The sequence below is a fragment of the Pseudoliparis swirei genome, chromosome 7 (genome assembly GCF_029220125.1).
Source record: "Pseudoliparis swirei isolate HS2019 ecotype Mariana Trench chromosome 7, NWPU_hadal_v1, whole genome shotgun sequence".
Lineage (NCBI taxonomy): Eukaryota > Metazoa > Chordata > Actinopteri > Perciformes > Liparidae > Pseudoliparis > Pseudoliparis swirei.
The window spans coordinates 25,812,682-25,839,758 of NC_079394.1; the positions used below are offsets into that span (position 1 = coordinate 25,812,682).

The 27,077-nt window shown below is 40.7% G+C and overlaps 1 protein-coding gene across 3 annotated transcripts; it reads right to left on the reverse strand.

Annotated features, from left to right (window-relative positions):
* Window positions 1-111: 111 nt before the first annotated feature.
* On the reverse strand, window positions 112-26,144 carry loxhd1b (lipoxygenase homology PLAT domains 1b). Of its 3 annotated transcripts, XM_056418909.1 has the most exons (43): window positions 25,868-26,144; window positions 24,710-24,824; window positions 24,526-24,537; window positions 24,247-24,327; window positions 23,865-24,049; window positions 23,524-23,622; window positions 23,232-23,380; window positions 20,493-20,616; window positions 20,024-20,133; window positions 19,191-19,331; window positions 18,967-19,102; window positions 18,336-18,496; window positions 18,166-18,252; window positions 17,653-17,788; window positions 17,409-17,563; window positions 16,464-16,624; window positions 16,305-16,381; window positions 16,021-16,217; window positions 15,113-15,305; window positions 14,644-14,804; window positions 14,208-14,529; window positions 13,072-13,223; window positions 11,878-12,011; window positions 11,595-11,740; window positions 11,338-11,442; window positions 11,128-11,260; window positions 10,891-11,051; window positions 8,915-9,096; window positions 8,716-8,832; window positions 8,369-8,531; window positions 7,536-7,690; window positions 7,240-7,449; window positions 7,019-7,139; window positions 6,044-6,252; window positions 5,681-5,866; window positions 5,441-5,568; window positions 4,109-4,226; window positions 3,244-3,421; window positions 2,976-3,161; window positions 2,355-2,525; window positions 2,098-2,230; window positions 1,678-1,833; window positions 112-1,601 (listed from the first exon to the last, which is right to left on the reverse strand). In XM_056418909.1, the coding sequence occupies exons 1-43, from the start codon at window positions 26,127-26,129 to the stop codon at window positions 1,121-1,123; spliced, it is 6,789 nt and encodes a 2,262-aa protein (XP_056274884.1). In that variant the 5' UTR covers window positions 26,130-26,144; the 3' UTR covers window positions 112-1,120. The 3 variants fall into 3 exon arrangements, with proteins under 3 accessions (XP_056274884.1, XP_056274885.1, XP_056274886.1); XM_056418910.1 differs by lacking the exons at window positions 10,891-11,051; window positions 11,128-11,260; window positions 11,338-11,442; ... (22 more) ...; window positions 24,710-24,824; window positions 25,868-26,144 and adding an exon at window positions 9,835-9,925; XM_056418911.1 differs by lacking the exons at window positions 7,019-7,139; window positions 7,536-7,690; window positions 8,369-8,531; ... (27 more) ...; window positions 24,710-24,824; window positions 25,868-26,144 and having other exon boundaries at window positions 7,240-7,295.
* Window positions 26,145-27,077: the final 933 nt, after the last annotated feature.

Sequence of the window (27,077 nt, forward strand, 5' to 3'; positions counted from 1 at the left end):
GTCACAGTTTTATAATTGTTTCTGATTATAGATTCTTTCTACATGTGTATATATATATATGTGTATATACATGTATATATGTGTATATACACTACCGTTCAAAAGTTTGGGGTCACTTAGAAATGTCTTTATTTTTCAAAGAAAAGCAGTTTTTTCAATAAAGATAACATTAATCAAAAATACACTCTATACATTGTTAATGTTAAATGACTATTCTAGGTGGAAACGTCTGGTTTCTAATGAAATATCTCCAGAGGTGTATAGAGGCCCATTTCCATCAACTATCACTCCAGTGTTCTAATGGTACATTGTGTTTGCTAATCGCCTTAGAAGACTAATGTCTGATTAGAAAACCCTTGTGCAATTATGTTAGCACAGCTGAAAACAGTTATGCTGGTGATATAAGCTATACAACTGGCCTTCCTTTGAGCTTGAAGTTTGAAGAACAAAATTAATACTTCAAATATTAATCTATTTCTAACCTTGTCAATGTTTTGACTATATTTTCTATTCAATTTTTAATTCATTTGATAAATAAAAGTGAGTTTTCATGGAAGACACGAAATTGTCTGGATGACCTCAAACTTTTGAACGGTAGTGTACATATATATATACACTCAACGGTCAATAGTTTGTGTAACATACATTGGACAATATAAGCGTGTCGCAGATATATCTATCAGTGCACATGTCAGCTTTTATTTTACAGTAAAGAAATGCAAAATGTATACAAGATCATTAAGAAACAGGATCCTCGTCCTGCTCTGTACATTTCTTGGTCGCACTAAAGGGATCCTTATCAAAAATGTTTAAATACAAAAATGTGTCAGATTGCACAGCTTTCAAAATGTGATCTGTCGAACGTAATTTGAATTTGTGAACATGTGATTATTTCCCTCCAAAACAAAGTCATTACATATTGGACAACCATTAACATCTGCATTTAATTTGTTTATTAAATCAATCCTCGATAGTCTGACCTATTTGAACTTTTTCCAAAGTTAGGAGGGCAACCTGAACAGTTGGCACAAACAAACAAAAAAAGCGCAACGGCGTTTCCTTTAAAAGTTGACATAAAAGTGCATTCAGGTGTATTGATTTCGTCTCATGCATCCTCCTCCTAATATTTGGGGTAGAGAACTCGTTGACTCTGCCCGTCGGCCTTCCGATTGTCCAACCACTTCCCGCACTGGAAGATGGTCGTCACCGAGTTGGCTGTGTTGGTCACCTCCACACACGCCAGGTACCACCCGCAGTTGGAGCCGCTGCCGTCGTGCTCCACCTTGACCCTCAGCAGCTCCCCGAGGTCCAGCATCTCCAGAACGAAGCGATCCGTTCGCCCTCGCTCAAAAAGGTTGCGGAACTTCTGCCGCAGGTGGCGCTTGCCCGAGTCGCCGTTGGCGCCGAAGATGCTGATGGAAACGTTGGCGTCCGTGCCGGCTCCTTTCACGTCCCCCGTGATGACGATGATTTCGTACTTGACGGGGACCAGGCCGCGGACTTTGCTCGCGAAGCTCTCGATGGTCTTGAAGCACTCGAATGTCTGGAATTTGTCCTTTTTGGCCGCCAGAGGGATTTGAGCATCACAGTGGAAGAAATACCTAAACCGAAGGTTACGGTTTTGAAGTCTCTCGCCGTGACATTTTACAGAACGTAGATGTATGACGTTCAACTTACTTGTTCCCCAGCTCCCGTTCTGTCACCACCACGTCCAAGACGTGCCAGAAGGCCACTTTCCTCGCCTTCTTTCCATCTTTCGTGATGTGGCCGATGCAGATCCCGGCGATGTCTCCCACGTTCTTTGACGAAAACTCAAACGTGTCGGTGGCACCGCTGTGAAAAAGGGTTCACGCGAAAGTCACGACAGGCTTTATTTCTGAGCATTGAACGGTTGCATTCAGGGGTCTGTCAAGAGAGGGTTTTTTTGTGTGCGTCTCATGGGATTAGCTCCCCTGAGAGGCTCGGAGAACAGAAAGTGAAGCTCCAGGATAAAAGGAGGGGAGAAAAACAAAACGTGAGAGAGTGGAGATTATGCAAGGCCACACAAATAGGGTTTTAACGTTAACCGAGGCACATGGACCCCCTTTGAAGACCTACCCTAAGAACTTCTTTTTCTTATTCTCCAAAACAAATTCCTTGGAACGAGCTTTCCTGCCTTCCAACACAATCCAGGCGTTTTCCGTGGTGGAGGCGCCGTCTGTGCTCGCAGTTGTTGTGGCAATTTCATATTCTGTGGCAAAGCAGAGAGACAACCATCGTCGCACTGCGATCGTTTGACATCGGGCGAAAGCTTGTGACGTCGCTCGTCTCTGACATTCTCGTGATTATGCCCTCAGACTTCCATTTTTACTCACTGGTTTTGTCACTGAGGTCTATAGCGGTGTTGTTGGCACAGGCCAGCTCCCTCATTATCTGAGTGTCGTCTTCATTTTTAGCCAACCAGCGGTCGCAGGGGAACCTGAAGGTCTGGTCCATGGCCTCGTCTTTCACGTCGATGTACTCCAGGTGCCAACCAGGAGCAGGGCCTACATCGAAAGTCCGTTATCGTTTGTTCCGTTCACGACATGAATGTATCTCAAAAGAAATTGTGTATTTTTCTCTTTCATCTTTTTACAATCTAGTTGTTTTGATGGTACACGTCAAAATATATCAAATAATTTGACATTTTGTTGCCGAGAGCAGAGCACTCATGCCACTGATACCACTGAAAGTGGTGTTGAACTTCACGGAAAAGTCGTCTTCTAAAAGTTATAGCAAATAATGATATTCTTTTCATTTTAAAACATACGATGCAGAGTGAGGTCGATTCTGCCACTTCATCTAAATTCTTGTGGTGAGACTTCTAATATGATTATATGATAGCTAAAACCACCATGAGCCAAATGAGATTGTAATCAAACAATCCAAAACAAATCACTGTGACAAATCATCAAAATAATGTTCACCTTCGGGTTGTCTGCTCCTTTCCTCCTCACCTTTGTTATCGTGCCACACTCGCACCTTTGACAGTTCGCCCAGACTCAGCATTTCCGGGAACCTGAACACATCTTTTGTTTTCCGCTCAAACTTGTTCCTGTTGGTGCTTTCCTTCAGAGGCAGCGTCCCAGTGTCTCCGTACTCCCCGAACACAACCACACACACGTTGGCGTCAGTGCCAGCACCTAAAAATCACATGCTTTGTGTTTTATTTATGAGGCCAATTTTTTTTTACAAATTCTTGCTCATACTTTTTGTGAGACCCACCTCCGGCATCAGTAGTCTGGACATTGATGATGTAGGTAGTCCTCTCCACCATCTCCTCCTCCTCCACCACAGCCGCCAGCTCACACACCTTTATCCTCTTTGGCCCTTTCGTCTTCGACAGCCAGTCCTCGTAAGTGAACACATACGTCTCCTCCGTGTTCAGGCTCCGCATCATGATCTGAAAACACAGTTGTGGCAGCGGGGTGTGTTTAGGCTCGGCTGCAGAGTGGCTGGAACGGGGGTGTGGTCCAGGGAACGGTGTCGTGACCATGTCTAATCGGCCTCAGCTGGTGGTTGATTGTTAACCATTAAGTCTACGTCTTAATAAAAGATATTACCAAATATCTATTTTGTTTGCCGATCCTTTGGTGCTCAGGGGAGAAACGTACTGGGGACAGCCACGGACCTGTTACAGCCGTATCCAGACGTTCCTCGACCATTGAAGTCACTTGAAAATAATCAATAGCAATTGTTCTGACTTTGATTTGAATTGCATTCTTAAATTTAACTACACGCCGGAATTTCTGGTGTATATCTTGTGTTAAAGAAGATACGATTGTGCCATGCATAATCCCTAGTTCAGATAGACTATGCTAGTAGAGCTAAGATAACCTCTCCTTACGTCACGCAACAGATCTCTTTCCTCTTCAAACTTGTCGTCTTCAGACCAAACTTAAGTTTACTGTGAGTGATTATCAAAGGAACTTGCTAAGACTGCGCAGCTCCTTCTCCCGCCACAAAAGGCTAAACTTGTGTTCACATAGTCCTCAAGAATACCGTTATATCTTTCTTTATTGCATACAATATTTAGATAGTTGTTCACAAAAAGGGTGCTCGTATAGATGGTGGTACGAGTAATAGTTACCCTGTCGAGAAACCAGTCAGGCCGACTTCCAGAGCCATCGATCTGAACTCTGATCTTCTTCAGAGGAGCGATGTCGTCGATCTCCAAACTGAACGTGTCTTGTTGGTCCCTTTCAAACCTAGAGAAACATATTATACAGCATAGGCCATTTTGAAACATGTGGATTGAAGGTTATCTTCAAGATATTGTCTGAGAAATATGCTTACATGCTTTTTTGGCCATTTAGATGTAGACCTATGTGTGATAACTCTCTGTCTGTATGCTAACTATCTAGCTACAGCTAGCAGCCACTAAGCCTAACTTAACACGGCACCTCTCAAGTTTCACCTTGTTTGTTTAATCGGTACATAAGTATTGTTTAAACCTTCAATAACTGTTTACATATCCATCATGTGTGCACCGACATTATCATTCCTTTGGAGTCGTGTTCCTGTCCACCAGATGACCGTTTTGCCCAATGTTCAATATTCCTCTTTTAGCTCGTTCTTTGGTCTCTGCCACCGACTGAGGGGAAATATCTGCTGAATACTCCAGTAAATTGACCAGCCAACTGTTGTTTGTTGATTAGCAGGTAGCATCCGGTGGATTGATATTGTTTTTGCTGAAAACAGCTGCCGAGGGCTGAGGTCGAAAACTACGCTCTGAGAGTTAAGCAATGAACTGAAAATAACCAACAAGCGCTCTAAAGTTGAAGGGAGCTAGATTCAATGGTTCATCATCTGTTATTCACCACACTTCATCATCCTCGAGCTAGTCACTCGACAAAATCATGACTGTTTGTGTCCTGGCTCCTCAGTGGTGGAACGAGCTCCCCACTGACAGGAAAGCAGGAAGTCTCTACGTCTTCCACCGGAAACTAAAAACACATCTTTTCTGACTATCTTGAATAATAACAGATTAGCACTTCAGTGGCTCTTGAATGGGATCTACTTATAGTATTACTCATGGTATTACTTTACTTATGGTATTACTCATGGTATTACTTTACTTATGGTATTACTCATGGTATTACTTTACTTATGGTATTACTCATGGTATTACTTATGGTATTACTTATGGTATTACTCATGGTAATACTTATGCTATTTTGATAGTTTGAATTTCTTGAAGAAATATTACTTTCTTGATTCTTGTTGTTCTGAGTTTTACTCGTGGTTGATTCACTTATTGTAAGTTCCCTTGGATAAAAGCATCAATTAAATGACGTGTAATGTAATGTAATAATGTCATTGATAAGAGTGCAAATATGTGTTTTTTTCAAAACAAGGGACTATTTTATATATATATATATATATATAAATGCGCCAATTGAGGGGTAATTGGAGGACTGACCTGTCCTCATTTTTAACCAGCAGCATTTCCTCTGTGCTCCCATTGGCTCCGAACACTGTCAGGAAAATGTTGGTATCCGTCCCTGCAAACTGAGTGTCCCCTGTGACAACCGTTACCGAATAAATGACCTAAAATATAAAGTAATCGATGACACAGGTAAGGAAGACACTCATTCTGTTTTTACACAACATAGCAACTGAACGTTTTCCGAGGTTTCACATTTTAGGTGCCGAGACTCACTTTGCGGTTGATGTTGATGGTGGTGGCGTCCAGCACATTGAACAGTCGGGCGGTCAGACCATCGCCCCGGTCTTTAGCCAGCCAGCAGTTACATGGAAAGCTGTACTTGATACCTTTGGTTGGCACGGCAACCGACAGCTCATCCACCAGCCAGCAGCTCTCTGGTGTGACACCGTTATGGCCGAGCTGAGGGAGAGGAGAGGGGGAAGGTAGAACTGGGGATGTATCTATCATTTCATTTTCTTTGATGCAGGTACCAGAAGGCACAGCGAGAATTCATTATTGCTGAGCTCCAAAGGCTTAAATTAAATTTTTAACAACAGAGAGAAGACAGTTTCACCAGAGACGGTCCCAGATTCTCACCTCCACCCTCTTGATCTCTCCTACGTCCGTCCCAGAACACACAAAGTGCTCCATGGTGCCCGCGGTGAAGGATTTCTTTCCCTCTGGGAGGTCGAGCCACAGTCGGTCTGTCTCCACGTCGTTGGGTCCGGTGATGATGACATAGACCCTGGCTGTGCTGCTGGCATCCCGCTCCATCCCAGTGGACAAGGTGAAATGATAGGGGATGACTGGTTGGAAGAGAAGAACAGGAATAGTTCTAGTTAAATGAACATTTGACATTTCTGAAAATGCGCATGATTTAGATACCACACATATACACACTAACGCTCAAAAGTTTGGGGTCACTTAGAAATGTCCTTATTTTTAAAAGAAAAGCACTGCTTTTTTCAATGAAGATATAATTAAATTAATCAGAAATACACTCTATACATTGTTAATGTGGTAAATTACTATTCTAGGTGGACACGTCTTGTTTTTAATGAAATCTCTACATTGGTGTATCTCCAGTGTGCTAATGGTACATTTAGTTATCGCCTTAAAAGACCAACGGAGGGTTAGAAAGCCTTTGAGAAATCTTTTTACGTTAGCACAGCTGAAAACAGTTTGCTGGTGAGAGAATCTATAGATTTATTTCTAACCTTGTTAATGTCTTGAATGTATTTTTTATTCATTCTGCAAATCATTTGATAAATAAAAGTTATTCATGGAAGACACAAGATTGTATGGGTGACCCCAAACTTTTGAATGGTAATGTATATCTAAATTAAATATAAAGCTATAGCCAGAAGTTAGCTATTGTAGCTTAGCATAGAGAGAGGACAACAAAACCCCACCAGCACCTCTAAACCTCACTAATAAACCTGTGATATCGCGTTTCTCTAATTATTGTGACCGCACACGCCTTGCCCCTGTGATACTTGCAGACAATTTATTTATAATGAAGATATTTTGTTCTCAGCATGAGAAACACTGAGAATAGTTGTGAGGCCTTACTTGGACCCTCCTCCGCCACCTTTTTCTTCTTTTTCTTCTTGTTGGCATTTCTGTCCAGTCCCAGTTTGGCTTGAAGCATCTTCTTGGAATTTGGATCGATGTTTCTTTCCCCTTCATATCCCTGAACCAGACCCATAAGCAACAAGTGATCTACTCATTTCCTTTACATTAACACACGTTATTGCCACAGCGGATAAAACCATAACCCAAGTTTAACAAACCTTGACGAAGAACGTCCTCTCAATGCGTTTGTCCTCTTTCTTCTTGGACAGCCAGCGCTCACACAGGAACATGTACACCTCCTCCGTTTCAAAATCCAGCACCTCGGCCTGGTCGAGGTACCAGTCGGCCCCGACCATGGAGTTGTCATGACGAATACGTATCTTAAACACCTGGCCCAAGTCCACAGCCTCAATAGAGAACTTGTCCACCTAAGAGGCAAAGAAGATATGACGCCTTTTTGACAAATTTAAACGTCAGCAGCGATGGGACCCACCTCACTCCTGTACACCCATACCTCTCCTCTCTCAAACTTGTTCTTGTTGTTCTCGGATTTGGCGAGTTTACGCTCTCCCGTGTCCCCCAGGTCTCCGTAGATGGTGAGAAAAACGTTGGCGTCGGTTCCCGCTCCATACATATCACCTGTCCGCACAGACACGCTGTACATGTGAACTGTGACGGAAGAAACAGAAATATTAATGAAGTTAACAAACACAGTGTATCCTCAAGATGAGCAGCTTCCAATCGTACAGTATGTCAGAATCAGAATCGGCTTCATTGGCCATGTGTGTGTGCACATACATGGAATTTGTTTTGTTGTACGAACATGTAATTTAGATATAGCTGGAGAAAAAAGACATTGAAGACAACAGAATAGCAAGATGTATGTACATTATAAAAACCAAAACAACAATGACAATGAATTGGGGATGTTAGTGCAGAAAGAAAGTGGTGATAGTGCAAGTAGTGCAGATGGATGTGTTTGGTTCGCTAATAATAAGCTAAATAATAAGCTCTCTATGAAGCTCTGTGAAGCTGCGGAGTCAGGAGATAATTCTGTCGCTTCATCGCTACGACGATGAGCGACCGGCTGCAATGGGCCTTGACACTGCGTCATGTTTTCTCCACTGGAAGAACACTCTAGAGGGCACTTTATCCTATTATCATAATTTATCCACCAGAGGGGCACATTTAATTACTGTTAGTCATCTACAACAGTACATCATATCTTATAAGGTTATTTTATGTTTTATATTGTTTATCTTAATCTCTGAAGTATGAAGGGGACTAAAGCTGACATGTATAAGTACTTCTAGTAAATGTACTTCGTTACAATCCGGGTTAACCTACTCTCCAAAGCGTCCTCCACCTCTATTTCAGTCGTTTTCAGCTTCCCATCCCTGAGGAGTTTCTCTGTGATGATGTCCGAGGGGACCAGCTCCCTCACCGTCTCCCCATCGTCTTCCGACTTGGCCAGCCAGCACTCACATGGGAATATGGTCGTCTCTGAACCCTAAAAGGAAATGTGTTAACTGAGCCCGGCTGTGTCTGCGGGACACTGAAGGAAAGTATATCTGACCCCGAGAGCTGTGTGAGCCAACAGGCGTTGCATTATTAATAGATAATAATTGAATAAGGGCACAGACAAGGAAACTCTTAATTATGCCGTATGCAGGTGTAATCTGGATTCCTACTACCTTTCCTTTCCTGAGCTGTCGTCTGATCTCCACTCTGTCGAGGTGCCATCCTGGGTTGGAGCCCTTGTTGTCGTGTCCTATCCTGATTTTCTCGATGTCCTCACCGACATCTTCCAGCTGGTAAAAGAGACGACACGGCGTTTACGGCTGAAGTCGTCATCTTAAAGGACGCAGTCCCTCCCACCCGCTCATTCCTCACCTCCACAATGAACATGTCCTCGGCTCCCCTCTCAAAGTGAAGACGTCTCTCTCTCTTGTTGACACACAGGTGTTTCTGCTGCGTGCACACGCCCTCGCGTCCGTACAAGACGATGAACACGTCCGCGTCTGTTCCCGCACCAAACACATCGCTGGTGTAAATCTTTATCTCGTAAGGCACAACTGAGGGGGAAATGTCAGCTTTGTTATACAAGCAAGACGGAGGATGTCAATTGACAACAATGTTTCACATGCTTAGACAAAGAGTTGTGAAAATTCACACATCGCAGTTATTGGTGCACTTAATGCAGTGACGTGCGGTGAGGTTCATGGTTGGTGAGACACTGACTCCTTTAGTGTCAGATTTACAAATATATAAACCCAAAAGGGTAGCTTATTCAATTGGCTACTGGTTATTTCATGTCTCATCAGCATTCTCCACACAACACACACGCGCACACGGTACATATTACAGATACATAAAACTTATATATACTGTATATATATATTTTGTATGCAAAGTAGCGTGAATATATGTGTGAATAAACTTGACTCACAAGCATTATAGTCTTGTTTTGGAGTAATTTGATGCATGTGTTTTTCTGTCTGTGTGCTTGCTGTTTGTCCTGGCGATTGAATCTCAGTCTGAAGAATCTGAGAATCGCCATCCCACCCACCCGACTCTGAATCTCAGAGCAGGCCCCGTGAGGCAAGCTCTGTGTGAGATACAGAGTAAACTCCTGCTGGAATCACTTCTATATATAAACTCTGTTTCGGCGCTCCGTGACGTCGCTAGTCACTAGCGACGTCACAGCACAGAACCGGAAACGCTAGCGCGCTATTAGCATCCGCTAGCTAAACGGCGCTAGCCTGAATTAAGAAAAAGTTTGAAGCAAACTTTTAGCACCGGCGTTGGTCTACCTGTGTTCATCACGTCCACTTTTCACTGAAAGTCCAGTTTTGAGACATTTTTAAGCTTAGATATATAATCCTCTTCCATGTTGGCAGTCTGGCGTAGCAAAATACAAAAACAAACGGATTTGACTCGCCTGGCGCCTCAGCGTAGAAGAAGTAGCAACAAGCACCCGTTGGCTCACAAGCGCCCCCTGCAGGGCGGCAGAGTACTACCACCTCACCCTGCGCCTTTTCACTGCGGTTTTATTTCCCATCAGCAAAACTAAATATGTCACTTACAAACATTAAACTGTAATGGTTAAAGACCTTAGCCAGATTGTGGCTAATCAGGGCAAATAAATTATCTGCAAACATTATATTGGCGACATGCAGAGATACGGCAACCCGCACGGGCCAACTGCATGCATCAACCCAGCTTGTGATGGATTGCGCAATCAGAGGTGAGGCTCGACTCCTGGCCTCAACTCTCGTTTCATCCGGTGTTTGAACAGGAAATAGGCAAATTTAGCGATTGTTAGAAATTATGTTTTACTTTTTTTACTCATGATGACAGATAGATGCTCTGCCTCACCTGCCTCCCCTGACCGCACGTCCCTGACTTAATGGAAACCCTGAAGTCCCCAAACAATATTATGTTGTTTAAGTGTGGACAAGACCACATGTATAGCCCCAAAATAATAATTTGTGTTAATATCTAATGTATCTAATATCTAAAAGTACATATTAAGCTTTATCTACCACTGCAGTGTTGCGATTTCAATTCAATTCAGTTTATTTGTATAGCCCAATTTCACAAATTACAAATTTGTCTCGGAGTGCTTTACAATCTGATCCGATTTGGACTGTTTCACGTGTAAATGGAGAAGCTGAGTACTGTTGCGCGGTGAAGTTTAAAGGGCAGTGACTGTACGACACTTGTTCAAAGCAAAATCAAAGAGTCAACGTTCTTCAGACTTTTAACTTGGTGAAATTTAGCGTGAAGCACTTTTGCAGGTTTTTCAATCAGCGTGTTGCCACTCTCACTCATGGATGAGAGTCCTCCTTCAACAGCTGTGCACTCACATGGCATGTAGAGCTCCGTCTGTAGCTCAGCGGGGTAAAGATCCCTCACGATCGCCCCGTCATCCTCTTCTTTATCCAACCAGTGGCCACACGGGAAGTGTAGTCTCTGACCCTGAGAGACGGCGTCGATCTCGACAAAGTTCAAGAACCAACCAGATGAACTCCCTGATTGGGAGAGAAGATGTATTAACTTCTTCCGTTACTGCATCCTCTTGGTCTGGAGAGCCTTTTCTGAACCCACCTGAGTTGTCGTGGCCAATTCGAAGCTTCTCCAGGTCTCCCAAATCCACCGCCTCCACCGTGAACTCATTGACCATCCCCTGTTCAAACTTATTCTTATAGTGCTTACAAGCCTTTAGGTTTATGACCCCTGTGAGTGACATCCAAACATGTATCATTCAGATTGGCATCATTTAGCAAATAACAGATGCTGGTGAGTTATTGTACCTGTGTTGTCTTTTTCACCAAATAGGATGGCAAAGACGTTGGCATCCGTTCCAGCATACTTCTTCTCTCCGGTTTTTATTTTGAGAGTATATGTTGTGGACATGGCTGTAAGATCAAATTTAAAAAGTCAGTACTTTAATCCTTCATCTTCACACTAAAACACTCGTCCCTTTTTGCTGCATGTTTCACCAGCACTCAGATAAATACTGGAGCAGCCTTCTCGACTAAGACACGAGCCAGCTTTGAAAGTGTGTTACATTTCTGCTCGAGCCCCAGAGTTGCGCCTGTTCCCTCCTCATCTTCATCCTTCCTCATGAAGGCCTCGTCCACAGGAACTAGCTCTCTTGCTATCTGCCCATCGTCCTCATCCACTGCCAGCCAGCGGGTACAAGGGAAATAGTACCTGCAGAGGAAATACCTCCAATCAGCACGAACAAATGACGACATCGCTATCTGTTTTTTCTCTCACAGTTTTGAGTGAGACATTTCCTCTTGATAACTGAATAAAACCCACACAAACCGCATGCTGGTTTCACCTACGTCGTATCCTCCTTTGTGTCCACGATCTCCACGCGATCCAGGTACCAAGACGAATACGAACGGGTGTCGTCGTGACGGATTCGTAGCTTCTTCAGTACACCCAGATCCACAGCCGTCACGATGAAAACATCCTCCTGCCAAATGCAGCACACTGGAGATATTGTTCTGTTCCAGGCAATAACCGTTTACATATATTTATTTGATGTTTTAAAAAAAAGTTTATTACTGCGGTCATTGTTACACTGGTTTTACTAGATTCAATTGTTAAATTCATTTCAATTCAGTTTATATGTATAGCCCATTTTTACAACTTACAAATTTGTCTAAGTGCTTTACAATCTGTACACATAGACATCCCTGTCCCAAAACCTCACATCGGATCAGGAAAAACTCCCAAATAACACTTCAGGGGGGAAAAAAGGGAAGAACCCTTCAGGAAAGTGTTTCTATTTTTTTGTGTCCTCAAATTAAAACAGAATATATGAATTAAAACAGATATTATATATATTATATATTATTATTATTATTTATTATCTATCTGTTATAATTCTGAGAGATATGTCTTTGAACCAGCAACCTTACTATTGGAAACCGGATGCCTGTATCTTTGTTATCGCCTCTTTGTTAGAAACACCTCTGAATATGATGCAGTCCAGTTCAATACCACCAATGTTAAAACACATCGATGTATCAACACCTCCGTGACAGTGTCAACAACAAACTAAACATGTGTGTCAGACTGAAATAAAGGCATTATCAAACATTAACTCCACTGAATGACAACAGGCTATCGTTGCTGTTGATCTGCGGAAGCGAGGTTAGTGCTCCCACAGAGCCAGGTGTAATGTAGAGATTAATAATTCACAGGTGTGGATTAAGTAATGAGTAGATGTAGGACAGGATCAATGATACAGAGGTCTACTTGCCTGCAGGAGAGCTTGTATTCCTACCAGAAGACACTCCCACACACACATTGGTGCAAGACTCATGTTGCGTGGAAGTAGATCAAATAATACTTCTTAGAAAGTGAGCCAGCCTAAATATAAATAATGTGTTTTGAGTGATTTTCTAAGAATTATAGTGGAATGTTTGGCTTTGCTGTTTTCAAGAATCCATTAAATAATGTGTATACTCAGTTGTTCTTCTTACTTGTGTCTTTAGCAGTGGCCACGTCTTTGTGCTCACGCATCATACCTGCTGCCGCTCAAATTTGTTGAGGTTGTCAGACTTCTTCAGACAGCGCTCTCCGGTGTCTCCGTTTTCACCATAAATGTTGATGAAGACATTGGCGTCGGTCCCGGCGCCGAGCAAGTCGCCGGTGAAGACGCACACTTCATAGGTGTTGACTGTCAGACAACACAAGGGATGAGTAACCAAATCCTCTTTCACCTGTCGCATATGCGGGCCAGGAAATCAAATCACAATCAAGCATGTCTGTACATGTGTGAAAGAATGCAGCAGTGACTTTGGTGGAGGCACGTGCACAGACAGACCCCTAGTGGTGCTCAAGCACCAGCCCTTTTGCCCTGGATGAGAAAAGGGACCTTTTTGCTGGAGCCACTTTTTTTTTCATTCATCAGCATTTAAGAATAAAAATGACTGTCATCAAGTCCCCCCAAATGTGTTTTGATATCCGATGGGGCATTTATTTGAGTTCTTGTGAGAATTTCGCCCCGACAAACTTGTACCACATTGTTTTTTGTGGTATGTTTCTCTTTGTTTTGTCTGTTCCAGTTTTACAAAGATCAATCTTGTATGAGCATTGCACAGGGTGAAAAGAGTAAACGCAAGAAAAAACAACACTTGTGTTAACTAACCCAGAGTGAGGGCATGCCGGGAAATATCAGACTGAGGCTTTATAACTTTTTTACAGAGGTTTGATATTTCACGGCATGACCGAGCGGTCGAGGTTGGTAAGTTGTTTATTATATGGCATTTTTTGCTTCTCTCATTTTGTAAATAAAAACTAATTGTAATTGTTAATAGAAAACATTTCATTTTGTTGAGCTCTCATGTCTTCTCACGACACAATGTGTTTCAATTACTTGCTAACTTCAGGTTACAGCGATCAATATAAAAATCATTTTGCCGATGGGTGCCCTTTTTTTGGTTTGAGCACCTGTCCCCCAAAATGTCTGTGCACGTGCCTGCTTTGGTGGTATTAGTTTTGCATCATCTTTGTATAAAAAGCATCTCCATTAAGCTTTGGGTCTATTTGTTGAACTATTGTGGGGTTAGTAGTTGGGTTGGTATTACTGTATGTTTAAAATATGAGTTCTGAAGCATTTTCCCATTGTGCCGTTTACATGGTTGCTATATTTAGTGACTACCTTCCAGCTCCTCTGCGTCCTCAGGCAGCAGCTCCACCACCAGCTCGCCGTCCTCCTCTCCCCCTGCCAGCCAGCGCGAACAGGGGAAATGATAAGTCAGCACCACTTCCTGCATCTCCTCTCCTCCCTCCTCTTCCGCTTCTTCCTCATCTTTTTTCTTTTTCTTCTTCTTTTTCTTGTCCTCTTTTTTCTTTTCCTTGGGCACCAAGGCCATGATTAGATGTTTGACGTCCACCGTCTCCAGGAACCAGCCGGATCCGACCCCCAAGTCATCGTGGCCGATGCGGACCTTGAAGACCTTCCCCACGTCTTTGCCCTCTATCTAAGGGAACAGTTGCAAGGATGTAACTCAAAATGTAACATTCTGACACCAATGTTTTTTCTTTGGCTTTCAGATTTAACTACTGAGGTGCATGTTGCGTCTCAACTCTGATACCTTGAATATCTCTGTGGCGTTCCGTTCGTAGTTGTTGGATCTGCTCTCGAGCGTGATAACCTCGGTCTTCCCCTTGTCCCCATAGATCTGGATGAACACGCCGGCGTTGGTGCCAGCAAAAGTCACATCTCCAGTCACGACTGTTACCTCATAATTAATCACTGGAAAGAACATGTTAAAAATAGTCAAAGGAAGTGGTAATGAGAGAAAATTGGTAACGCGAAATTAGAATAATTTCATACATATTGTAAATATTCCATGAGAAAATGTGACTGAAGGAAAACAGTTTTCAAAAAAAGTTAATGTTTTGATATTTAGTGAAATGACACAAGGATTTTAATTCTTTAAGCGTTAAAATACAGGAACAATTACAAAGAATGTCACCATATCTGGATGAATCTCCAGTGTGTGTGTGTGTGTGTGTGTGTAGTTTCTTCTTATGTTGTGAGATTGTGTGAGTGTTGCCTACGTTGTTCTATGTCCAGGATCTCGCTCGGATAGATCTCCACCTCGGTCTTGCCATCAGCATCACCCCTGGACAGCCAGCGGTGGCTGGGGAACATGTATTGCTTTCCATGGACCGGAACCATCAGCTGAACGCTGTCCAAGAACCAGCCGGCACGCATGCCTTCATTGGTGTGGCCAATCATCAGACGGTTGATCTAGAATTAGATTTTAAAAGGATGACAATATCTACATTTGATGAAGGATTACACAGATTTACTGAGGAGTCAGACAAAGACATGCTAATAAAATTAAAAGTAGAAAACAGGACAAAAGCGTTTCTACAATCTAGAATTCTTCATCTCTTTCTTTAACAAATGCAGCATAGGTGGACCCACTTTAATAAAAAGTAAATATACCATCAATCTATAAAAGAAGGCTACAAATGGAGAGTACAAAGTTAAGATCTTATCCAGACCACTGATGATGGTATCTTCGCTAATATAATTCCTTGAATGTAAATAACCTGATATCAAGATTCATTATTCAAGTTTTTATTTGCAATTTGTGCCGAGACCAACAGTCCAGTCCCTTTGGGAATATAGTGCAGAGGGCTCTCCGAGTCAACAGTTTAGAAATAACACTGTAATAAGAGAGAAAAAAATAGAAAATATTAAATAAAACACTATGCAGGAGAAAAACGGTGCTAGTATGTACAGTTTTGGATACAATTTTTAACTACAGATAGTAATATTCATCATGCGGCTCATTCAAAGCACTTTGAAAGCATATATATATATATATATATATATATATTGTTAGCATGAGTGACTCTATGAAGAATCCCAACGTATTTGACTGTGTGCCTTCACGATAATATTTCTAAAGCCCCTCTTACTATCCACTCCAAATGTTGTTGCCTCCCTGTGTCACCTGTCCGATGTCAACGGTCTCCACGATGAAGATGTCCACGCGAGCCGTCTCGAAGTAGTTCCCCAGGTTGTTGGCAGAGACCAACAGCATCATCGTACTGGTGTCGCATTTTTCTCCGTAGAGCTTGACGAACACGTTGGAGTCCGAGCTGCTCCCGGGGATGCTGCCCGTCTTCACGGCGATGTGGTAGTCCACGTCTGACACACGCAGAGACACAAACACGAGCGTCGAGAGGGACGTTCAGGTCAAATGTTGAAGTCAAACTCAAGTTTCTCCCGACTCACTGTAAAGACGCTGTCCATCTGAGAACGGCACTAACTCTCTGACGATCTGTCCATCGTCCTCGTTGCGGTCCAGCCACCTGCAATTAACCGACTCTCGTCTATTACCTGTGGTTGTAACAACAGTTCAGCACCATTTCCTCCGTCTTCACACTAATGCACCTGTTGCAAGGGAACTCCTCAGCGTCGGCGCCCGCCTGTCCCTCCTCTCTCACGATCACTTTATCCAGGAACCAGCCGCAGCCTCCACCTTTGCCATCGTGTCCAATCCTCACCCTGCGAATCTTCCCAAGAGCTACCGCCTCCACTATGAACTCATCCATCTGGAGGGACGCAAACACATCATAATAACTAGAACAGGCACTCGGTAGAGCGCATACCTTCGCATATCACAAGATTGGGCATTGAATTATGAACATGTTGGCATTAGTTGCATGCCAATTGAATAAAGATTGACCGCGCTATGGTAAAAAGAAGATTTTGACCTTTTCATGACCTTGACCTTAACCTTTGATCCGATCAATCCCAAAATCTAATCAAATGGTTCCCGGATAATAACCAATCATCCCACCAAATTTCATGCGATTCGGTTCAATACTATTTGAGTAATGCGAGTAACACGCATACAAATAAATAAATAAATACACGGCGATCAAAACATAACCTTCCGCATTTACAATGCGAAGGTAATTAGAGTAACATCACATTTAGCAGATAAAAAACATTGTAATCATGCAATATATGTTACCAGTGTGTGTGCCATCGAGAGAGGTTGTAAAAAGTTTATATTACAGTATTCCCAAAAGGAGAGTCTAGTTTATACAACATGCTGATGAAATGTACTGTAGGTTGGGAAGAATCCATCAGTTTAATGCCTCATGATTATTGATTACAGGTTGCGGCACATGTGATTAATTGAGAGCACACAGACGAGTGATTGGTGCATGTGTAAGAGGAAATAATCGGTTTAAATAAAGCTTGTTGATCGGGTGAACATTTGTCTTTCGATTCTTAAAGAAGCAACAACCAAGCAGCAGAGGACATTAATACGTTTGCCCTGATATTTCACTTAGCGTTATGTGTGACGTGGACATTGAATGTACCCACATTTCCTTTCTCAAACTTGTTGACGTTGTTTTTGCAGACGACCAGCTCTCGTCTTCCGGTGTCCCCGAGGTCTCCAATCAGACTCAGATAAACAGATGCATCTGTGCCGCTGCCGCCGACAGTGCCCGTGCACACCGTCACTCTGTATTTGATCCCTGCAGATCAGCGATGACACAATTCAGGTGGAACATTCTCCGAGAGGAGCTTGTGTGTTGCTCGTGGTGAAGGCCGGGCCTTTACACACCGGGCAGCGGCTCAGCGACGGAGTCTCCCGTGGCACTTAGCTCCCTCACGACCTCGTTATCGTCTTCGTTTGTATCCAGCCAGCGCTCGCAAGGAAACTTGTACTTCTCCTTCGTTAACGTCTTCATCAAAGTTGCCTGATTGAAAACATGCAAAGCTTCAATAGATGTCGGGGAATGTGTCTGGATTATTATTTAATTCAAGTGCTTGAACACTGAACTCTCAACGATGTACAATCCTCTGAACTCTCTTGTTCATTTATAAGAGACATAAAAAAAACAAATCTTCTTCATAGGAAAATTGTATCTACATTTGCCTTGTGTTTGATTAAAATATATAAAAATGAGATACGCTGTCCCTTTCCATACCAAGGATAATACATCATATGATTATCACTTTTGTGTTCCTACAACTGTGCATATTTAGGCTTTATATGATTAACACTCACACCAATGTGAGTCAGCATGTGAATTAATTACAAACAGCAAATTGTTAACAACGTAATTATGTTCACCTTACTGAGATGCCATCCTGCAAAAGGATTTCTTTTCTCGTGCCAGATGCGGAGTTTGGTAAATCTTCCTAAATCAGGCAGCTCAACCTGCAAGAGCACGTCCGGATGAAAGGTTTCCCATAAGTCTCCTTATCTAGCGGCTGAGAGCAAAGCGCGAGGTGTGAACCTACCATAAACCGGTCCACTTGTCCCTGTTCAAAGTTGTCTGTTTTGTTGTTCAGTCCCATCTCATCGCTCTTGCCCTTTTCTCCGTATACCTGGAAACAGATATCGGCATTGGTTCCTGCACCGGGGATGTCTGAAGTCCAGATCCACAAGGACCAGGGGTACTCTGAGGAGAACCACATCACATCAGTTTAATAAGTGCTTTCTCCACACATGTGGGGCCAGCAGTAACTTCAAGTTAGAAGTAGTTTCAACATTTCAGTGGAGTCCCTGAAATGTCTTTTTGCTGGTGAATTGTGAATGAATATAAACACAAGGCAGGAGAGAAATACATCTGTGTGGATGAAAAATCAATATCGGCAAATTCTGTTGTTTATGTTTTTGGACCAGAAGAAAACAAGTATTGCATTGACATTTACCTTTTTTCTTTGAAAAGAGATGTTTATTTCACAAGCAATAGGAATAACAGCTCATTAACATGACAAAGCAGATTAAAGTAGACGGCCCGCTGAGGTATTATGCCAATGTCTGAGACTTTGAATGGTGTTTTCAATATGTTTGCTCAGTGATTCTGGAAAATCAAAATCAAAATGACAGCTGCTGCAGGCGAGCCATAATCATTGACATTCAACTTACTCTTTTGTCTCCTCTGCCTGAGCGAGACCATCTCATAGAGCTCTCTCTCTATCAGCCCGTCTCCTTCCCCCTCATCCAGCCATTTGCTGCATGGGAAGGTCTGCTCTAACCCTGTGAACGAACAGTACACCACCACCTGGGGGGCGGGGGATTGGATCCATCTGAATTATCTCGCAGTAAATTGCCGGATTGTAGTGTTTGCATAAGTGCATGTTCCACTTTACCTTCTCGCAGTACCACCCAGCACTGACTCCGTCATTGTCGTGTCCAACGGTGACTCTGCTGAGGGGACTGATGAGCGCAGCAATCTCCACATTGAAGATGTCCGTCAGGCCACGCTCAAACTTTCCTCCCTCCAAAAACACCTGGTCACAAACGCATTGACCAACAGTTAGGAGAAACAGTGGTTCATGTACGGAGTTCAATGGTTTGGAGTAAATCCCCAAAAATCAAATATATATATATGACAATTAAGCATCAACAATGCCATCGAAGGAAAACCAATACAGTCTGGATTACCACTACATATCACACACACATTACAACCAGTTTAATAAATAAATTTTAATTTTTTTAAAATATTAATTATATTTAGAATTTATACAAATGGTCAATATTAATGTTTTGCAGATATGAAATATACCCAGTAATATTTGTAAAATAGGATATCTGTGCAAATTAAATGCTTTTCCTGCACTTCATCTCTGGCATCTTAAGATATAAACATGTTCTATTAGATGTTATATATATATATATATAGATATAGTATTGTACTGTATAGATGTGATTCATAGTACACACTATTTATATTGTATATGTATATTATATGGTATTTATATATCATATTATACTGAATATTATATATATATATATATATATATATATATATTAATACACTGAATTGTATGAATAAGATGTCCTTATTATATCAGTGTTGGAATAAATGTAAAATATTTAACTACAACTTGTTTTGCATTGAAAACTGGGATGTTTGCTGAAATACCCAAAAAACCATTACAGCGTTGAGTTCAAGTTGTCGACGTTATTCTCTCCTCACCTTGCCACTGTTCTTCATGCCTTTCGAGCCGTGCATCACGACGTGGATTTTGGAGTTGGTGCCAGCACCTCGGATGTTTCCTGTCACAATCTGGACGCTGTACACAATACCTGGCGGTAGAGTTACATGTCTGGCTATCAGAGGATCTGCCAGCGGGGTCACTGTGGTTCATGGCACCCATACTCCTGACAGGGTGCTGAGCAGGAACCAGATCAACTAGATCTAAACATTGATAGTCTGAACCCAGAATTGATTCTCACACAGAGAACCCTCTTTGTCTTTTTGGACTAAAGGGACAACAGTAAAGTTATTGTCTCGTCAGACCAGGCAAGTGGATCATTATTCCAAAATGAGACAATTCATTTGGAGACAATAGCCAAGTTCAGTTTATTGTCATCCTCGCCACGATTGCATGAACTGACATGAGGACCTAAGGATATGATCCCAGGCTCAGGGACACATTTCTCACCTATGGGCTGGTTCCCCCCCACCAACATGTCTCTCTGGATCTTCCCATCATCCTCATCCATGGCAAACCATCGACTGATTGGAATTTCATAAACCATTTTGTTTCCCATGTCATCCACAACTACCTGTATGGAAAGTAAATCAGAATGTAATCAACATGAGATGGAGCTCTGTGAGAGATGAAATGTTAAAGCAAAACAATCTTCTCTCAGAAGGAACATTTTGAGAGACAGAAGGGTTGCTTTGTTAAAAATATGATATATAAAGCCTTCTAAATAGTAATAATGATAATCATAAGTAACAATAACTAGATTCAAAGGGTAAAGTCTGCTTGCATATATATCTTTATTTTACAACTATAGAATTCAGTTTATAATTCTTATACTTTAATCCTGATATAACTTGAGGGATGCTTTGTCTTCTGAAATGTAATGTATAATTGTATATTTGCAGCTAATTAATGTATGAACTAATTACAATGTATTATCTTTGTTATTGCTTTGAATCCTGTAAGGAAAGACTGAAAGCAACTGAAGTTATTTATTATTAAAATGTATATACGCCGAAGCATGTTTTAGCAGCAGTGACAATTATTTTGCTGAAAGACAACTTTTATTCCCAAATCCATGTGAACTTCTCGCGCAGTGCAGGGAGGACATGATTAACTACTGTTGTCCTTACCGCTGATCTTTGGTTTCAGTCTGTACTGCAGTCCACTGACTCACCTGTCAGTTTGCTGTAAGGCAATCTTCAATGGGTCATGGTCTCCCTTTACACAGAGGGTTGAATGACAACATGTGTGTGTGTGTGTGTGTGTGTGTGTGTGTGTCTGTTTAATTGACTCATCTCTCAGTTGAGCACATTGTGTGTGTTGGAGGAGGATGGACACCGGACTTAGATGAGAAAACTGAGAGGAAATAGGCGGCTCACATATCTTAAGTACCTCTGCAGAGCTCAGCAGAGTTACAGAACAACACTCTGGCAGAGTGTTGTTCTGTAAATCCCTTAAGTTAAACATGTAACCAGCGAAAGTGAGTTATTCCAGAGATATCTGTATTAGGAATTGATCAATGCATTTTGAATGATTCAACTTGAAAATTTCCTAAAGAAACACTCTGGTAAATAACATATGTCTGTTTCTTAATAACATATCTCTGTTTCTTAATAACATATTTTTGTTTCTTAATAACATATGTCTGTTTCTTAATAACATATTTTTGTTTCTGAATAACATATGTCTGTTTCTTAATAACATATATCTGTTTCTCAATAACTTATGTCTGTTTCTTAATAACTTATGTCTGTTTCTTAATAACATATGTCTGTTTCTTAATAACTTATGTCTGTTTCTCAATAACATATGTCTGTTTCTTAATAACATATCTCTGTTTCTCAATAACTCATGTCTGTTTCTTAATAACATATCTCTGTTTCTCAATAACTCATGTCTGTTTCTTAATAACATATGTCTGTTTCTTAATAACATATCTCTGTTTCTCAATAACTTATGTCTGTTTCTTAATAACATATGTCTGTTTCTTAATAACATATCTCTGTTTCTCAATAACATATGTCTGTTTCTTAATAGCATATGTCTGTTTCTTAATAACATATGTCTGTTTCTTTAGAAGATATGTCTGTTTCTTAATAACATATGTCTGTTTCTCAATAACATATCTCTGTTTCTCAATAACTTATGTCTGTTTCTCAATAACATATGTCTGTTTCTTAATAACATATGTCTGTTTCATTAGAAGATATGTCTGTTTCTTAATAACATATGTCTGTTTCTCAATAACATATGTCTGTTTCTTAATAATATATCTCTGTTTCTCAATAACTTATGTCTGTTTCTCAATAACATATCTCTGTTTCTCAATAACTCATGTCTGTTTCTTAATAACATATGTCTGTTTCTTAATAACATATCTCTGTTTCTCAATAACTTATGTCTGTTTCTTAATAACATATGTCTGTTTCTTAATAACATATCTCTGTTTCTCAATAACATATCTATGTTTTTTAATAACATATGTCTGTTTCTTAATAGCATATGTCTGTTTCTTAATAACATATGTCTGTTTCTTTAGAAGATATGTCTGTTTCTTAATAACATATGTCTGTTTCTCAATAACATATCTCTGTTTCTCAATAACTTATGTCTGTTTCTCAATAACATATGTCTGTTTCTTAATAACATATGTCTGTTTCTTTAGAAGATATGTCTGTTTCTTAATAACATATGTCTGTTTCTCAATAACATATCTCTGTTTCTCAATAACTTATGTCTGTTTCTCAATAACATATGTCTGTTTCTTAATAATATATCTCTGTTTCTCAATAACTTATGTCTGTTTCTCAATAACATATGTCTGTTTCTTAATAACATATGTCTGTTTCTCAATAACATATGTCTGTTTCTCAATAACTTATGTCTGTTTCTCAATAACATATCTCTGTTTCTCAATAACATATGTCTGTTTCTTAATAACATATCTCTGTTTCTCAATAACTTATATCTGTTTCTTAATAACATATGTCTGTTTCTTAATAACATATCTCTGTTTCTCAATAACTTATGTCTGTTTCTCAATAACATATGTCTGTTTCTTAATAACATATGTCTGTTTCTCAATAACATATCTCTGTTTCTTAATAACATATGTCTGTTTCTTAATAACATATGTCTGTTTCTTAATAACATATCTCTGTTTCTCAATAACATATGTCTGTTTCTCACCTTGTCCACAAACCATCCTGCAGAGGAGCCTTTGTTATTATGGCCGATGGTGATCTTTCTCACTTTGCCCAGGTTTGGTGCCTCGATGGTGAACTTGTCCTCTGTGCCCTTTTCAAAGTTGTTTTTGTCATTGTTAAGTCGCCTTTCACCTTAAACAATAAAACAAAATTGTAAAGTATATGAGATGAATGTCAAACCGGAGAAGAATCCAGTTTAACATTTCAGCTTGAATTCATATCAGAGGTAAATTTATTACGTGAGCGCACACATTACCTGTTGTACTGTAATTTACCTGTGTTTCCAAACTCCCCGAAGATATTGATGAAGACATCCGCATCCGTGCCACTGCCTTTGACATCAGCAGTGAAAACACTCACTATATACTTATTATCTGTAAATATACAAATAAAAAGCTTTAAAAAACTAATTAAAACAATTATTTTCTTCAAAGAAAACTCAAAAGAGTACGTCAGCCACTCTGTGAATTAATATCAATAATATATTTTTCTCAGGCTAATCCATTTAATTCCACTGGAGGATTAAACTAATCTTCCAAAAATAGGGAATTAATTATATAACATTATACTTTAAAGTGTTACACATATACTTCTCCACATATCTGTGTCTACATACATTTGGGTATGTCCATGGGGTCCAGGCTGCCCAGCAGGTCTCTGATATAAAGGCAGTCTCCCTCCTCCTTAGTGAACCAGTTGTTACAAGCGAAGTAGAACCTCAGGTGAGGCCGGATCACATCCGTCACCACCACCCGGTCCAGGAACCAGTTGGCGCTCAGGCCCGTGTTGTCATGCTCGATCCTGAAGGGACAGAAGAAGCTCGATTAATAAGTCTCACTCTTTATAAAACAAATTCAGGATGAAGAAACTAATATTCTTTAATCTGATCCAAGGCCAGCAGTGATTCGTCCAGGTTTAACTTAAAGCTGCCTTTAGCTGATCTGCGCAATCCTCATAACAGACTTGATCGTGGATGAAACGTCTCGAGTCTCACGTACCTTATCTTTTTCAAAGGTCCAATATTGTGAGTTCTAATTCTGAAAACATCCGTCTTGTTTCGTTCGAAAGCGGTGCGACTCCTGAGATCACAACATAGTGCAAATGTGACACACAACGCAGCTTTTCAGCATTGTTTCACTCGTCAAACGCAGAAAATAAAAATAATAATATACAGTATATATAATATTCCTCATTCGCTAATAATTAAACATCAAAGCCTTGCCAACATTTGGGTAAAAAATCAGCAGCCATTCTTTCACAACCACATAAATACATACCTCTTTTCTGTGCTGTGAGGGATAAATAAACAAAACACAGTTTTTAGTTCAAGCACAAAAACGAACTCAATCACATCTGGGGTCTGAGGCCTCTGGCTAGATCAGCCCAAATTAAGTCTTTGTTGTTTATTTGGTCAAATGGTCTTACTTTCACCCCAGAGGGTCATCTTTGAAGAGGACTTACTTGCTCGCCAGGTGGACTTTGGGAGTGATGCCACCGTCTCCAAACAGAGTGACAAACACGTTGGCGTCGGTGCCGGCTCCTCGCTCGTCGCCGGTGATGGTCACCACCTCGTACACTGGAGGGTTCAGTTCAGGATGGTAAACATAGACAGCGGTATACAGTGGACTATAATCTGATGTCATGTGTTTGTTGCATTAATACTTCTATACTTATGAGAATTACGATGAATGGTGATTTAATTATACTTTTTATAAATGTTTTCTGTTGTTGTGGAGTACTTTGTCCAGTGAAGGCTCTGCTCAATATACAGCACAGTCAGAGCTGGTATTATAGAAATAGATTGGAGGGAATCGGAAAATGAAGGTTGTTGTCTTTTGTGCGGGTTACAATCAAATAGTTAATGTGACATGTTCCCTAAAATTAAACAATCACAAAATAAATACCCTTAATTTGACTCAAATTGACTATCAAATGTCACTATTATTTCTAACTCAAATGAACTATATTAGAGGCGACTCTCAGGCTTTTTTCTTCCTTTAACTGCAAACATTATGACCCTCTGAATAAACCCTCAAACACTTAAATAAGAGATATTGATAATAATGTACAATAGAGAGTAAGAAATGAAACATTAACGTTTTAAGTATGTATGTCAATGAATATACAACTAATCATTGAGGGATTTATGTGGTTATAGTTTAATTACATCAACATAAGTGTACAAAAGGTTTATTTTAAATTGCCATGATTTCACTGTGATGAAGGATTTGGTAAAGGGCTGATATTTAAAGGTTAATTTAGGGTGAAAAGAGTACCTGAGTGGGAATGTGTGTGGGAATGTGTGTCTATGGAGGAATCCGATACGTGTTCAGTATGGCCTTACGTTGAGGTGTTTACATTTAACGAGTGAGTCAAAAATAAACTCTAGAGGACTGAAACCCCTCATCAGCATGTGAAACCACCATGTGTAGAAGAGGCAGGTATCATATACCTGTGTAATGTTACTATGCACATCAAACCAAAGCATTGGCCATACAGCTCGTACTATTTCATGAATAAATATAACTTATATCAAATTGTCCTTACATTAATGACATCACAACAAGCTCTCTGTGGAGATAGTTCCACATTTCACATTAGAAACAACTTTTTAATTACCTTTCTTCTTGTGATACTCGTCCTCGTAATCTTCTACTTGGTCCGGCTCATAATTGCGAAGCTCATTCTCATAGATCTCAACATAATTTTCAACTTTCTTCTTCTTTCCTTTTGTCTTCTTGGTATCGTCATCACTATCTCCCCGAACTGATCCTTTCTTCTTCTTTTCTTTCTTTTTCTTTTTCCCTTCCTCCTCCTCCCCAGATGCATGTTCTTCCTCTTTCTTTGAGCCCTTCTTCTTCTTTTTATCCTTCGCCCCCATCTTATCTGTGACGGAGGGACTTCCCGGAGCCATTCTTCGTCGTTTCAGTCACATCAGGTAGTTTATCTCCAGTCATTGTTGTTTTCCTCATTATCCAAATTCTGTGAGTCACTGCTCAACTCATCCTCTTTGTCTTACTTTTCCTTCCTGACCTTTTCTTTATCTCTCCCCTTGTTTGTTTGGAGCTCCTCACCCCTGATGTGTAAAAAATGCATCCATCTTCATGTCTCTAAACTTCTTCTTCTTCTTCCAGCGTCCTCTGAATCACACATTCGTTTACTTTTCTTCTTGGACTTTGGTCCCTGATCCTCATCTGAGTCCTCGTCATCTACATCTTTGGTTTCCTCCTCGGCACTCCGTCTTTTTTGTGGGAGTCTGTAATTTATTTACTACCTTGTAACCGCAACCGATTCCTGTGTGTTCTTGTGAAACTTGATTAAACTGACCCCGGCCTCTCAGAGGACTGACCTGCAGGCAGGACACGTCCGAGTCATAGCCCACAGAGGGAAGCATGTCAGTCTGCTGGGGAAGCCCTTCTCTGTATGTTGTCACATGACCAGACAAAGAAACACTGGAGAGCTTCTGGCATATCTAGAGTACTGCAGTAATCCCTCTTTTAAACCATTAAAATGCTGACAGCTATCTCCCTAAAAGTGGGACTTTATTAGATACATTTTAATGTGTCTGGTGATATAAACATAATAAATGTATCTAGTCCTTCAACACAATTACAAGTCCTGCATTGAAAATGTTACTGAAGTATAAGTATGTTAGAATAATCACAACAAATATAAATAAAGTATTTAAAGCTAAAGAGAAATTGGCTCGTGACTCACTATTAAATATTATATCTTTATACTATTATTGCATGCGTGCTTTAATATAAAGCAATATTTTACTGTTCCATCCATTATCAGCCGCTTATCCGTGGTCGGCTCACGATGGCAG

Coding starts and splice junctions, on each gene's coding strand:
- loxhd1b (XM_056418909.1), bottom strand. CDS start 26,129: ATGGGGGCGAAGGATAAAAAGAAGAAGAAGGGCTCAAAGAAAGAGGAA. Junction 14,805..15,112: donor GATCCTGGACATAGAACAAC/GTAGGCAACACT, acceptor TGTTCTTTCCAG/TGATTAATTATGAGGTAACA. Junction 2,526..2,975: donor AGTGTGGCACGATAACAAAG/GTGAGGAGGAAA, acceptor CTTTCGATGTAG/GCCCTGCTCCTGGTTGGCAC.